Below are 15,452 nucleotides of genomic sequence, written 5' to 3'. Positions count from 1 at the left end.
AAACCAGGACTAAACCAGGACTAAACCAGGACTAAACCAGGACTAAACCAGGACTAAACCAGGACTAAACCAGAACTAAACCAGGACTAAACCAGGTCTAAACCAGAACTAAACCAGAACTAAACCAGGACTAAACCAGGACTAAACCAGAACTAAACCAGAACTAAACCAGGACTAAACCAGGACTAAACCGGGACTAAACCAGGACTAAACCAGGACTAAACCAGGTCTAAACCAGAACTAAACCAGAACTAAACCAGGACTAAACCAGGACTAAACCGGGACTAAACCAGGACTGAACCAGGACTAAACCAGGACTAAACCAGGACTAAACCAGGTCTAAACCAGAACTAAACCAGAACTAAACCAGGACTAAACCAGGACTAAACCGGGACTAAACCAGGACTGAACCAGGACTAAACCAGGACTAAACCGGGACTAAACCAGGACTAAACCAGAACTAAACCGGGACTAAACCAGGACTAAACCAGAACTAAACCAGGACTAAACCGGGACTAAACCAGGTCTAAACCAGAACTAAACCAGGACTAAACCGGGACTAAACCTGGACTAAAACAGGCCTAAACGGTTTACCAGCTATGAATGACTGACTAAAGTTTAACTCTAAACCAGGACTAAACCAGGTCTAAATCAGGTCTAAACCAGGTCAAAACCAGGACTAAACCGGGACTAAACTCGTCTTGCTCTGTGAATGAAGTCATCTGGTCTGTGTCCGTTTTGGGAGGGTGGTCCTGACATTTCTTCTCTAAGGCTTTTCTTTTTTTTGGTCTTTTTAGTTGTCGTCGGCGATGGAGGTGGTTGCCGTGGCGACCGTGCCCCTCTTCAAACAGTGGACCCCACGTTTGGCTCGGGGCCACATACCTCAGCCGGGCAGCGTGGGACCGGCCCGCTCCGCTCACTACTACAACAGAGCACGGGCGCGGCGGGACTAAAGCGAGGATGGGGGCGCGGGGTACTCAGTACTCTAATTACTCGAGTATGTTAACTTTAATGAGGTAAAGTTTTGAGGATCTGTACTTTAGTTGTGTAGTATTTTTGTTGAGAACTTACTACTTTTACATCTCTACATTTGAATAAGTATAACACTTTCTACGCCAAAGTAAAAAGTTAAATTGTAATTTGTTCATTATAAATGCCTTAGAGTGCACACTCCAGAACATTAGGTGGCGCTGTGCAGATGTACTGTCACTGCCTTTAAGAAGAAGGTTTGTCCCCGTCGTGTTGCCATACAGGGGGTGAATTCAGGCTCAACATTTTCTTTTATACAACACAAACAGATACTTTGAATAAAGTACTTTATACAGAAAATACTTCAGTACCTACACACAGTACTAATTTGACAGAGCAACTTTAATTGGAGTAATATTTGAACAGTAGTCTCTGTAAATTGTCCACAATTGTTTTTGCTCAAAAGTTGCCCCTTTGCTTTTGAAAAACAATATTCCCCTCATTCCTCTGTTTGACGTATTGTTTTCAAATGTTAAGAAATAAATGTATGTAGATTATTTGCATTTGTAGCAATAATAATAAAAGTATTGGTGGATTGAAATGGCTTTAAAAAGCATTAATTTTGACTTGATTTTTGTCAGAGATATTGTCATTGTTGGCATAATAAATCGATAGACAAGAGACATAATACATTTAAAGCACTTAAGTAGAGTTTTTTGAGATTCTGCATTGTTTTTCTACTGCACTACATTTCTGTAAAGGCTTCAATGTAAAACATGCTTGGTTTTGTCCTAAACCTAAAGCATTATGATGCACACTCCAGAACAGTAGGGGGCAGTGTGCAGAAGTTCTGTCAATGCCAATGACTCACGGCAAGGAAGATGTTTGTAAGTACTTGATGCATTTGCAGAATGTGGTGGACATTTACAGGGTTTTCGCAGCGTGTGAGACTAAAAGGTTTGTCCTCATTGTGTCGCGGTGCAGGTGGTGAATTCGGACACAATGTTCACGTCTTTGAAGCCACAAAGTTACTCTTTTTATCACTTTCTTTTGTAGCTTCCTTTCTACATTGAACAGGCTACTCATTTTCAATTATTAAGCCTGAATTAAGAAGCCAAATGAAATGAAGTATAGGCTACTTTGATTATTAGGCTATCTAATCTACCTGCTTAAATAGCCAGAGGTTCTCACACTTTTTTGACCTGGGACCCAACTGGAAAAGTCCAGAAATAAAATGGCATCGACCTATGGAGCTCTTTTATGCACGGAAAACATGGGGTACATCTGAAAGGAGCAGATTGGTAAGAGGCCTGAGGCAAAACCCGATGTGCGTCAGTTTCCGGATAGTGCTGTCAGTCAGGAAGGGAGGCAGGAAAAGGAGCCTCGGTGCTTCCAATTAGCATAGGGACCTCTGGTGGTTCCTCACCGGCTATTAGTAGCTCTGTGCCATCCCATAAGCCAGCGCTCCGCCAATCCCCCCACCCTCGAGTGATTCCTCATGCACAACCACTGTTGACTGACGGGCACACATTTCATAATAAAAATGTGCACCTGTCAAAACTTTCTGCACAAGCCAAAGTTTATAAAAGTGACAATAAATGTTAGAGTCACCACAGCACTCGCAGTCACAGAGCATTTTTTTTTATTTCTGCGATGAAGCTGTAGCCGTGGAAGATGAATCTGAAACAGCTTTTTATCATCGTCTGTTTACTGTGTGGCTTCATATTATTATTGTTTTGAGTTATGAAAGTTTTTTGTCACCCTTATGAAACAGCTGTTGGTGATGTCATTTCCCCCCCCTGTTTCCGCCGCTGGGTGAGGACGGTCAGATGGGGGCAAATGCAGCTGAAGCTCTAGTTCCATAGGGATCTAACAGTTGACCTCATCACGTGACAAGGGTTAGGAGCGAAGATCAGGACAAAGGAGCTACGTATTTGAGGAAATCAGATGCAACCGTGGATATATCTTATAAAGGGCTGTGACATGCCATGAGGCAAGGGAACTTTATTTGTACACAAGGCAACTCAATGCGCCGATAATGCAAAATTACAATCAGATTAAAGTTTAGGCAAATACACATATACATAAAAACATCAAGACATGGGAGATACACGTACACAAGCTCACGTGTTGGATTTTTTTCCTGGGTAGGGGAGGTGTGCCCCCTCTGTGGACTGGAGGGCGGGAGAGTTGAGAAAAGATCATGAACGCAGACGCCGAAGGATTGGGGGGCGTGGTTATGGCGGGGATGTGTGTGCATGATGTTATTGTGTTGTCCGACCTGCTCGCCTAGGCCGCGCAGTCTGTCGGGAAACGGTAAATTCCACTGCTCAACCCGGAAACCGAAGGCGATTGCATTTTATATTCTAAGATGAATACGCAAAATGGAAAACCTACACTTCCGCTTCGTCATTCATTGGGCCTGACACCGCGCTCACACCAATCCACAACAGCGGAAGTGAATAGAGCGGCGAGCCTCCATTCATTCCTTATGCTGCCTGGCGACTGGAAAGAAGCCACCGAAAAGAACAGCGAGATACGGGGGGGCCGGGGCAATCCAACTCTATGCAAATCTCTATGCTGACGTTGCTGTAATACCACCCCCTCGTGGCCAGGGGCGACTCCAAGAGACACGTGGAAGCATTGATTCTAATGCGACATCTGACCTCCCAAGAACAGCTTAAAAGCCTGGCTCCAAAGAGTTTTTCTTTTTCTAAAAAATGCTATGACCCACGTGACAATGCTGGGGTAGCTGAATTATTTTTAACCACGCTGGTATTTGTTTATCAGCCAGAAATTTGGAAGCATTTTCAGCGCAGTGACTGGCTCCACAGCCTGTCAATTAAGCTCTGGAGCTCTGTGGAGGCTCCGCCCGCCCCAGGAGCGCAGGGCTTCCCGCCTTTTTGCCCTTTTAAGGAACAGGCTGGGTAGGAGGAGACAGAGCGGCCATTAAAGGAGGGGTATTATGCAAAAAAAAATTATGTCATTCCCTCATTAAAAACATGCCTGAAGTGTTGCCTTGGCACATTCACGTATTTTTGAGTAATCTGTAAAAACTCTGATGGCGGCCATTTTAGGGATAGGTTTGCCTGAGTCCTCCTAGGAACGCCCCCACCTCCTGGAGACGCCTCCGAGCTTTCGTCACCAGCCGAGTAACCAACCACTGCTCCTCAGCAGAACCCCCTCCCCACTGATGCCACAGACAGCGTGTGGAGGGGGCGTGTCTGAAAGGCTCAGAGGTTCTTAAAGAGACAGAGGCCTATTTCAACACATTCGCTACAGCCATTTTGAGAGAGACATTTTATACAAGGCAGTTATTCTAATTTACTGCATTTACAGACCAACAGAAGGTTTGGTCATCATTGTAGTGTGATATAGACTGGTGCTATGTGATTGAAAAAAGCATAATAGCCTCCCTTTAAGGTTCACACAGGACTCAGGACCTTTTCTGTGAATGGGGCTGAATAAGTATTTATCTATCTCTAATAATCATATCTATTCGTGGAACTCTACTTTTACAGAAACGTTCAGTTCATTGCAGTTCACCGTTTAGCCGTGAGGGGGCAACACTGTTTTCAGCTGCAAAAGTGCAAAGGTTACAAAATTACACATAAATTAACTGGGAACAGCAGACAATCCAATCTAAAACATCATATACAACAGTTGATCAGAAGAAAAAAAAGTTAATTCAGCTAATGTTTTCACTCTTGAATTTTCTAAATGGTGATTTTTTAATGGAAGTGGGCGGGACTGGTTGAGCCCCGTAGTTTCCTCCTCTATCCAAACACCTTTGCCAAATGACTGCCCCGCGCTGACCGTCGGTGTGCGCGGGCGGCGCTAGGACCCTGCGCGCCTATCCTGTGTCTTTGTCTCCTTTTCTGCCCTCCTCCTCCTCCTCCCTCATCTCTCTCTCTCTCTCTCTCTCTCTCGCTCCCCCAGCTCCTGGACCAGCCTCGTCCCGCGGTGCCAGCCTGGGTCCTCCTCCTCGCCTGCGCCTCGCCTCTCCGCACTCCGCTCGGATAACACGCTGGAGCTATGGCCGTCAACCTCAGCAAGAACCGCCTGGCGCTGCTCACGGCGTACCAGGACGTGATCGACGAGGGCTCCGACACCGATTGGTAAGTCAAAAGCAAACCGTGCGTGCCTCTCCTTTCCACCCGGCCGCCGCTCGGCACGCTCTGCCCGGGATGGAGACGTACGGGGGGGGATGAGTGTGTCCTGCTGGAGCTGTCGGAGGATGCGAGGGCAGCGAGGGGACAGCACAGCGCAGCAGCATCACATCCTCGATCCAAAAACGCAGCCCTTTTTCCCCCCTCTCCCAAGTTAAAGCTTTTGGCACAATTACGCACGAGGAGAAAGCGTCTAATCTTTGGAAACACGAGCCTTTTCGTGTTCTTTGGCTGTTTTTTGGGGGAGGAGAGCTACCGTGGGGTTGGTGTTAGCTTTTTGGCACGTTGTGTTGCTTCCCTTGCGTGTGCACATTTTGGGGGAAAGGAGTGTGTTGCTGCTGCTACTTGTGGAGGATCAGGCCAATGCTCGTTCCAGATCAGATGGAAGTGATTTTGGTTTGTTGTGGGGGGGAAGGCAGGCGCGCACTGCGGGGTTAGATTTCGGATGATGTCGGCGGGGGTGAGGCGAAGGGAGAAGCGAGAGGGCCCCAAAGTGGTTTTAAAGGGAGCGAGGAGCAGGAGGCGAGGCCGGAACGTGAAGTTCAGGGTTCATGATTCGGTCCGGTTGTCATCCTGCAGGGGGCGCTGTGACCAGAAGGTGCTTTTATATGGACGCTGGACAGGCCACTTGCACGGCGATTAAGGGTTACGCACGTGTTTTGTTTTTTCCTCTTTTATTTGTTGGCAAATGTAGCTACAAGGTCCGAAAACCAAGTTAAAGGTCCATTGTTTTACTTCATTCACGAATTGGAAGTGGGCGTATTGCGTAAATGAAGCTTAAAAACATTATTCCGGGACGTTGATATTTGGGCAGGTCGTGGTTTCTAATCGTCCGGAGCTCCCCCTACAGGCAGCAGTGGGAATTACACTGTAAAGCAATGAAAATATGCGTTTATGTTTATGCAACGGCATGCTAGCAAATCAGTAACACCGCGATGAACACGCCTTGAGAGCAGGGATGCTCAGTGTGCATCTGACCAGTGATAAACTGTGGGCTTCAAAAAGGCGCGGGACAGTTTAGCGTTTGATTTGTGACACAAAATAATCCAGGAAGTACAGAAAGGAGCGCCTCAGCTGGAGACGAGTGCCCTGTGTTATTGAAGCAAAATGCAACTCTGGGTATTTTTTGGTCAGGAACTCTTCGTTGGAGGTTTAGCAAATTGTGCCTGCTTTGTATTGATGGGGAAGAGGAAGATCGCCAGCAACGAGTCAAATTTAAGTGTTATTAATGCCATTGTTATATTCAAAGTATTTCTATGTCACAAATGCTAAAGAAATTTGTAAACAGTTTGTGTTCACGTCCTATGATTGGATTATGTCGTGATCTCAGATGGAGGGCCGGCGTAACTCTGTGGTCGAGGAACAGCTTTCCAAAAGAAAACAGACAAATGTTAAACATGATCATTATCTGGTAGTGAATGGAGCCTCAAACCTGCCATAGCAATATTACGGCAGAAAGACCTTTCTATTGGCACATGTGTTTTGAACACTTGTGGACACCTTTATGGGAAAACCATTACCTTAGTTAATTTACAGGGACAGAGAAGATGTTGAACTAAGAGACCCGTTTTGTTTTATGTGAATGGTCTCAATAGTGACAGAGAAATTAGCTGAAAACCAACACACACACATTCAAAAAAAGAATCAGCGGTTTGAATGTTGTAGTTTCTGCCATAGAACTTTCAGCTGTCCAAAGCCTCAATATATCAACTTATCAGAAATGAAGTAAAACTGACTTTTGAACAAACAAATCTGTACAATTTCGATCAAAACTGCAGCTGAATGTGTTTTGGACTGGGCAAAGTCATTATTTTCCAGGAAATTTGGATTTAATGGCAGTTTGAATCTAGATTCATGCTTTTTACTCTTTACAGTATAATTACGATTTGACCTGAATAAGATACTGCAGCTTGTACAGGTTTCGGTGAATCATTTTGTGGTTTTTAACCCTGACATATTTTCAATATTAATAGCCTGGTTCTGAGATGTTGCTTTACTGAGAACTGAAGTTCCCAATAAAGTTGTTTTCAAAGGTGTTTTTCTCAGATCAGGTTTTGTGGAGAAGTGAAAGCAGAAGTGAGTTTGGATGATTTTGAGGGAGATTTTACAGTAAATATACCGGTGAAAAGGGTGAAAGTCGTGTTTGGATAGAAGCGCTTTGGTTAAACAACAACCCAGCAGCGACCTTCATGTTACTGTTGACCTACTCACTCTCACACAGGGCTGAAAGTGATTCTGAAACCAGAATTACTTTGATTTCCAATTTGCAGTTTTTGCTATCAATATTAGGTTCAAAGTGCACATCTTCAAGTGGATTTTTCTCACAAAAAAGGCTTTGTTGAGCTTTTAACCATGTAAAGTTTCTTTGTCGTAAACATATTTCATCCTGTGGTTGTTTCTTCTTCCACTGATGTCCTGTCCTTCATGTAAAGCTTGTTTTCACGGTTTCATAGCGTGTCATTCCTCCTTCTTCCTGCAGAGCGACCAGACCAGCCTCTCACTCCTTACTAGGGCTGGACACTGTTAAATTATTTTCGATACCAGTACTTTAACCATATTTGGTTTTCAATACTGATATCGGAGAAAACAATAATGTGGCAAACATCCTCATCACTTCCTTTACTGCAGCAAAAAGACTTGGATCGAGATAAATTAACTCTAGCGGTGTACTGGTAGGAATATTCCCCATGATAGGATTTTTTCTCATACTGGTCTAAAGGATAACTCACGTTGGGGATGTCAAGATTTAACGATTTTAAAATCACCGCAGTTATAAAAGCTCACGATAGGTTAATCATAAGAATTTAAGGGCCCAAGGTAAATCGTCTCATGAGTTATTCATGTGCACTCATAATGAGTGTTAACTCCGCTCCAAAACACATGAAGTCAATGGCAGGTTCAATAGTCAAATGTGCAAATCTTTTCATAAATGCCAAAAGAAGAGTCCCAAAAGAGTCATGTGCAGCCGCGTTTACGTCACGTAAAACATGAACTGTGTGAGCGCATGGAAAGAAATAGATCTTTCAAAAACATCAGCATGAATCCGCATAAATGTGCTTCCATATAATTTAACTTTTTTTATATAATGACATAATAACAATAAAAAATAACATAAGCTGAATGTTCAATAGGTTTTCGATTAAAACAACCCTTAAATAAATATGAAAATGTGCGTTTATGTATGTCTTGCTTCTCTTTTGTGAACATTTAGACAGGACTGTAAAGGTTTTGAGACATTTTCAAGATTTTCTTCCTTGATTGCGCTGAATAACCGTAAAATCACAATATTTTTCTCACAATAATCGTGACTCAAAAATGTTGAATCGTGACATCCCTAGCTCGCCTGCAGGATGTAAACAAACTGGAGCTCAAGGCTGAGGGAAGCTGGTCCAAGTATCGTCAACCTCCTGTGACTATTTTTGGAAACAGGGCAAGCAACAAAAGTCGTGTTACCTTCCAGGATTTTAATAAAATCCCCATTGCGTCCTGGAGGTTCTCTAAATGCACATCCAGCTGCTCTCCGTGTGCAGGTAAGTCCCACGCCTCAATAACTCATCCGATCGGTGCGAGTGTCTTCTCTTCTCTCTCGGGTCTGTTTTATGACAGATCACAGATTTTTTTCAGGATCTGCTTCAGTTTGTCTATACCGGTACCTAAACTTTTTTTCCGATACTATACTGGTATCGTTTAAATTGGGGTTATTATGCAAAATCGACTTTTTCAAGCTTTACATCATGTTATTATGTCATTCCCTCATTAAAAACATGCCTGAAGTGTTGCCTTGGCACATTCACGTATTTCTGAGTAATCTGTAAAAACTCTGATGGCGGCCATTTTAGGGATAGGTTTGCCTGAGTCCCCCTAGGAACGCCCCCACCTCCTGGAGACGCCTCCGAGCTTTTGTCACCAGCCGAGTAACCAACCCCTGCTCCTCAGCAGAACCCCCTCCCCACTGATGCCACAGACAGCGTGTGGAGGGGGGCGTGTCGGAAAGAGTCAGAGGTTCTTAAAGAGACAGAGGCCTATTTCAACACATTCGCTACAGCCATTTTGAGAGAGACATTTTTATACAAGGCAGTTATTCTAATTTACTGCATTTACAGACCAACAGAAGGTTTCGTCATCATTGTAGTGTGCTATAGACTGGTGCTATGTGATTGAAAAAAGCATAATTACCCCCTCTTTAACAGTACCTGGTCCTTACTATCCTTCCTGCACTAAACCTGCGTTCATCGCGGTGATTTGTTTGCACGTTTATTTCCACTGGTGTCGTCAGGGAACCAAAATAGAAGCATGTTTATGAGCCATATCTGTGTTGTCTGTTTTCAACACAGCATTGACATCTGAGAGAACTGAACTAAACGCATTTCAGAACATGTTTGTAAAGGTATAAACTACAGCGTCACATGGAGAGGACATTGTATTACTAGACAATGACTTGAGCTGATAATAGTGTTGCAGTAGTAGACTAGTCTTGACCACTTTATTCTCATTTCTGTCTTAACCGAAACACAAAGTTGCTTGGACACTAGTGACCGGATTCATCGTCGCCACTGGAAGCGAATCGTTGGCATCAGTTCCTTTTCTCCAGAACCTACCTCTAGAACATCTGCTGCTTAAGATGATCCAACCTTACAATGGGACTGATTGGTCTTGTCCTGGACTCAAGTTGGTCTACTCGTTTTTGCGAAGGCACGTCTGTACTGTTCCAGGGATGGTTCTCCAACGATGGATGAGGGTCCAAAAGTGTGTCAGAGAGTTTAAAGTACTGAACAGTTTGGTCAACCTGTTTGAAGCCTAAATAGCAGATAAAACAGAGACTTTAATGAAGCACATGTACCAAGCTGACGGTGAATTGCAACATTACAAACAAGGTCTCTGTTTTGTCTCGGTCTAGACCTTAAAAGTCTCTCTTGACACCCCAAAAGTCTCGGCCCTGGACTCTCCGTTTGAAGATTTCTTTCCAAACAAGTGGACGGTCGATGGATTTCTACGGTCCCCTTAGGCGGCTGTTGTGGTAAAGTGTGTGGTGTTGATAAAGTTCAGCCTCATGTGCAGCTCACCCAGCGGAAACAACCCCTTTCCATCCGGCTCTCAGAGGAACAGACCTGAACCACGACTGAACTGGGATTGAACTGGGATTGAAGCAGGAATAAACCAGGATTAAGACTGGACGGAAACGGGGACTAGGCCTGAATTGAACCTGTACTAAGCTTCTTCTAAGCCAGGACTAAACCAAGTTTGACGCTGGACTAACATCTCAACTCCTGCTTTAGTTCTTGTTTAGCCCTGTTTCAGTCCAGTCTTATTTTAGACAATATATTTGAACATCATTTTAGTCTTCATGGAGCTTCTCCCACATGGAAAAAGCGCAGAGTTGTTCCTTAAATTGATGAGGCTTTGTCAAACGGTGTCACTGAAATTAATACGTTTTTAGTCCCTCTTCATTTGAACTCCATTTTAATCTTCGTTTTAGTCCCATTTACTGTTTTTGATTTAGTGTTTAGTCTGATTTTCATGAGCAAGACTGTAACTTTAACTACAACTGTAATTGAATGTTTTAGTCGATGAAGTTAACACAATTTCCATGCTGGTCCGGTCTGGCTTCAGCCCTAGTTTAGACCTGGTTTTTGCTCTAGTTTAGACCTGGTTTGGCCCCAGTTTAGTCCTAGTGTGGCCCTACTTTAGGCCTGATTCGGTCCTGTTGACTGGGCGTGTCTGTTGTAAATTGGGGGAAGCCTTCGCTGTGTTTGTCCTGTTTTTTCCGCTCGATGAGTCTTGAACAAAGAAGGACGGCTCTGTCAGGGATGACCTCAGACACTCGGGACCCCCCCGCTGCCCCCCCTGCACTCTCTAATGCCCGCTCTAGCACCCCCAGCGCCCTGTCACACCGCCCCGACAGAGGCTTCATTACTAATGAAGTCGATCTGGTTTTCTGTTTATTATTTTGTGTATTTTAATGTTTTTCCTATATTTACTATTAACTGGGATTTACTGGAATCCTATAGTTGTGAAGCAGTTTGGTGTAGTCACTTTCTGTTTTGTTTTATACACAATTAATCTTTTTGATTAAAATGCGCACATATGTGTACAAATTAGTTCTCAGTTTTATGGCTGGTTTCTTAAAAATGAGCCAGTCTTTTCAATGGCGCTTTTAAATGAAAGGGTTTCATAGATTAGGTGGTAATTTAGGGGCGATGAATTTCAGTTACTGAAGTCCTTTTTAAATGTGCTATATAGCCAAATTTAGGTTTAGGTTTAGGAGGTTTGAAAAAAAAAAAAACACACACACAGGCCTGTTCACAGTGGTCTAGCACATGAGTGGCTTCATGTGGACGCCCACATTTACTGAGCTGGCTTTGTGTGGATATAGTCGGTTCAATAAGAACAATATCATCTGCATATGTCCACATCACCCCTCCTGGAACTGCCACCTTAACACGGTGGAGGGGTTTGAGCACTCGAATGATCCTGGGGGCTCTGTTGTCGGGGGCTTCGTGCCCCTGGTAGGGTCTCCCAGGGCAAACAGGTCCTATAGGTGACGGGTCAGACAAAGAGCGGTTCAGACGCCCCTTATGAGAGACCAACAGGCCTGAGAACCATGAGGCCGTCCTTCTGTGGACCCACCACCTGCAGGAGGAGCCATAAGGGGCTGGTGCAATGTGATTTGGGCAGCTCCAACGGCTGGCCCACGACCCAGGAGGAGCGGGGCTAGTATACAACCCTGGTGCACCCTTGTGCAAATATCAAAGTGGCTTCCTAATTCTACTGCGTGAGCATTTATGTATGCAAGTAAGTAGCAATGGCACGTGGGGCATGCCGAGAATCATTTATCAGTTAATCAGTCACCAATAAGGGCTATTAATGAACTAATTATGAATAAATGTTTGCAAACGAGGGGATAATGTTGTGTAAAATACACTGTATGTCATTTGTAAAACAAAGATATTTGTACAGCATTTTTTCAAGATAAGGTAATATTTAAGGAATCTCTGAAAGTTAAACGGACAATTTTTGACCATCCAGAGAGCCTCCTCATGGATGTTTGTGGTTTGTTTATCTTGTTTATTTGGTCGCGATAGTGCGTGTTAATGAACACACAACCAAAAAGAAGTGACAAAAGTGGTGAAAAAAATGACAACAAAGCGATGAACAAAAGCGATGAAAAAGTAACAAAAACATGACGAAAACACAACAAAAAGTGTTGACATCACGACAAAAAAAGCAACAATAAAAGCACAAGAAAAAGCAACCAAAAATTACAAAAATGGGATTAAAAGCGACAAAAGAGCAACAAAAAAACGTGCTGGAAAAGCAACAAAAATGCAACGAAAAAAGCAATGAAAAAGTACCAAAATATGACAAAAACTCTGGGAACCATAAACATTGCCTGGCCTGCCAAACTACATGCTTTTTCATAGATATTTCAAAGATATAGTCTGGGAGCGAGCGAGATTGACAGACCTTATTTACGAGGAACGCTTCGAACATTTTTTCGCGCTCCGGTTTTAGGGATTACATTTTTTTTCAAATGATTTAAAACAGACGAAAGAGCACAAGAAAACAGTGTCTCGGTCGCCGCGCCGCCATCTTGAATGTTTTGGAAGAGTGCGTGGTGGTGACGGGTGACGGCTTTCGTCTCTTGGTGCGTGATTGGGCCGATGTGGGTAAAATCGTGAAATGATTGGTTGCGAGCAGCCGCACGGACGGTTCTTCTTTTGAACAGAAAGGAGGAGTGTCTGGCAGGCCAGGCAACCATAAACATGGTTCAAGTAATGGCATGAAAAGGATGGATTAATTGATGAAGTTGAATGGATTAATTGTCCAGGAAGAGTCCCAAAAGAAACAAGAGCGAACACAAAAATAAGTCTGGACTAAAGCAGTGCCCAAAATAAGATTCTTATGGATGGTGGTGTCGGTTTTCCTCATTCCTGCGCGATTCCTGAGTGATCTTTTCGCCCAAAGCCGGTCCCATTTGAGTGAAACTGAATCTCCGTGGTGTTTTTTTTGAGCCAAACAGAGGTTTTCCCTGCAGCTGTAGGAGCCTGGTCACATGACTGCGCCCCCACCTCCATAACCGCGCGCTTGCCTCTGCGTTTGATATGGAGAAGCTTCATGGTCGCTGTCATTGCCGGGAATACGAGATGTGCGGCGTGTCGCCAAGAGCGCCGCGGGGCAGACACCAGGCCTGGCTTGATTGAGACGAGCGATGCTTTGGAATTTGGTATTTTTCTGGAAGCGAAAGAAAGAAAAGAAAAAAGGCATCCAGTTTAGACATAGATTAGGCCTATTTCAGATCCATTTTAGCCTCGCTTTAGTCCTGGTTTCATGCTGATCCCGGACTGGTGGTTGATGAAAGGTCAAATATCGCATGAAGTGATAATTGATGTGACAAGTTTGCGAGCCTCACTGGAAGACCTCTCACCACGTACGTGTTCGCTCAGCTCCGCTCCCCTGCCGACCGCCTCCAAATAACTGCGAACATCAACGCCTACTGCAGGTCCCCGAGCTGCTCAGCGAGGGCACGTGCAATCAACCGCTTTGTGACATAAAGCTCCCAATTAGAATGATTGGAAATGATTGTGAAGCAGACGGGCTGAAAACTCCTGGCAAACCCCCACCAGCTCTTTCAAAAGTTTTCGTCCACCTGCCTGAGGGAAACTGGGCAGAGGAACGAAGGGCTGCTCAATGTATCAACAACAGTATCATCCTCGTCAAAATGAAGATTCATCTCAAAGATTTACTCACAGCGGCAAGAGACGAGTTCCTATTTCTCTTCTGAAGCAAAAGTGCAACGCATATTGTTTTTTATTCCTCAATATCGGTCAGCCTTGGGGAGAAGTTACATGGATGGTTGCAATAAAAGAGTGGAAATGTCGAGGTTTATTGCGTAAAATGATGACTGTATTAAAATAAAGTCAGTGCAGTCTGTGGTTCGTGTCTGGAACAATCCGAACTATGGAGCAGAGAGTTTACAGTGGCGGAGTATCCGACTGGAATGTAGCCGTTACTGTGCACTATCAGGGACAAAAGCATATCTAATCCATCCTAAACCACGGCACTGACAAACTGTCTCCTCCTGGACATGTTGGTTATTCATGTGTTTATTAATGAATCCATTGCTCAGACTGTAGTCGCAGGAATCGGGGCCAGAACAAAGCTCCTCGGGGCCGTTTCCTCCGGCTCCCTCGCTGTTATCATTTAAACATTTCAGTGAACGGCTGCAGGGAGCGACGCAATGAGGCAGATTTCTCAGTAAGTAAACAAGAACGGCAAATCCTGACAGCTAGATTCATCAGATGCATGACAAAAGGTTTATTCTCGTCTTTACAAACGGTGCTTCTGCCTAATCAAACCTTCACCGTTTGAAAGCATTAAGGCCTGGGGTAAAAACGTGCCTCGACTACAACACTGGGATGCAGCGGGCGGTGTAGTATAAGTACTTTGCCCCGTGTACTCTGAAGTACTTGTGGCAGTAGTGGGCGGTGAAGCCTCTGAGTCAAACCGCGCTTTGAGATGTGATTCAGCTCGTCTCCCTCCAACCGCTGTAAAAAAATGACACGTTTTATTTATAGGTGGTTTTCACACGGATCTGGAATGTGTTCGAGCCCTGACGGAGAGGAAGAAGAAATGCATACGATATGACTGAGGTTTATGTTTTTGAAATATGGAATCAGCTGTGTGTAGAGCGCCCCCTGCAGGCAGTGGTGGGAATGACGGACGATAAAACGGTGAAAACCGGCTTTCACTTTCATCGAACGGCATGCAAAGAAATCAATAACGCTGCGATGATGAAGGGTTTTAGCGATTCAAATCTGAAATATGAACTGCTGCACTAATACAAGAATTGCATGCGGGGTTTGTAGCTTTTACACATGATAAATTAGACAGATTTGTTGTTTTCAGAAGATTAATGTTGCCTATTCAACCGTAATTTAATGCAGTTATTGGAAAATACTTCTTGAGTGGAGCATTTTCTGGGACATAATAACGTACTAATACTGATTACCCGAGGTCCCGAGATGAGAGCGAGCTGCGATAATGTTTTTTGATGCCTTTTAGCTGATTGTTATGAAACCCAAATTCAGCCACATAATGCTAGTGTCAGCTCTTTCCCAACTTGGCGTCATTTAAAAACCAAAAGCTGCCCTTTTAGTTTTGGTTTCAGTCTTAGTCTTTGGGACGAAAAATGCTTTCAGTTTTAGTCACATTTTAGTCATTTCTAAATGTGATAGTTTTAGTCACAAACACTCAAAAGGTTGTAGTCAAGTTTCAGTCAGTTCCATTATAAAAAAGTGATTAAGTATCAGCCTA

The 15,452-nt window shown here is 44.0% G+C and overlaps 1 protein-coding gene across 9 annotated transcripts in view; it reads left to right on the top strand.

The window, feature by feature from the left end:
- Positions 1 to 4,885: 4,885 nt before the first annotated feature.
- Positions 4,886 to 15,452, top strand: part of dbn1 (drebrin 1) — an 88,675-nt gene continuing 78,108 nt past the window's right edge. For 7 of the 9 annotated variants that reach the window (XM_079565967.1, XM_079565969.1, XM_079565966.1 and 4 more), the window contains exon 1: positions 4,886 to 5,087. In XM_079565967.1, the coding sequence (XP_079422093.1) occupies positions 5,005 to 5,087 (83 nt within the window). In that variant the 5' untranslated portion in view covers positions 4,886 to 5,004. The remainder of the gene's footprint in view (positions 5,088 to 15,452) is intronic. The other 2 variants (XM_079565973.1, XM_079565972.1) reach the window with 1 other exon arrangement.

Source organism: Gobius niger, assembly GCF_951799975.1.
Source record: "Gobius niger genome assembly, chromosome: 11".
In the NCBI taxonomy this organism is placed as follows: Eukaryota; Metazoa; Chordata; class Actinopteri; order Gobiiformes; family Gobiidae; genus Gobius; species Gobius niger.
This window is presented reverse-complemented; position numbering and strand designations above follow the sequence as displayed.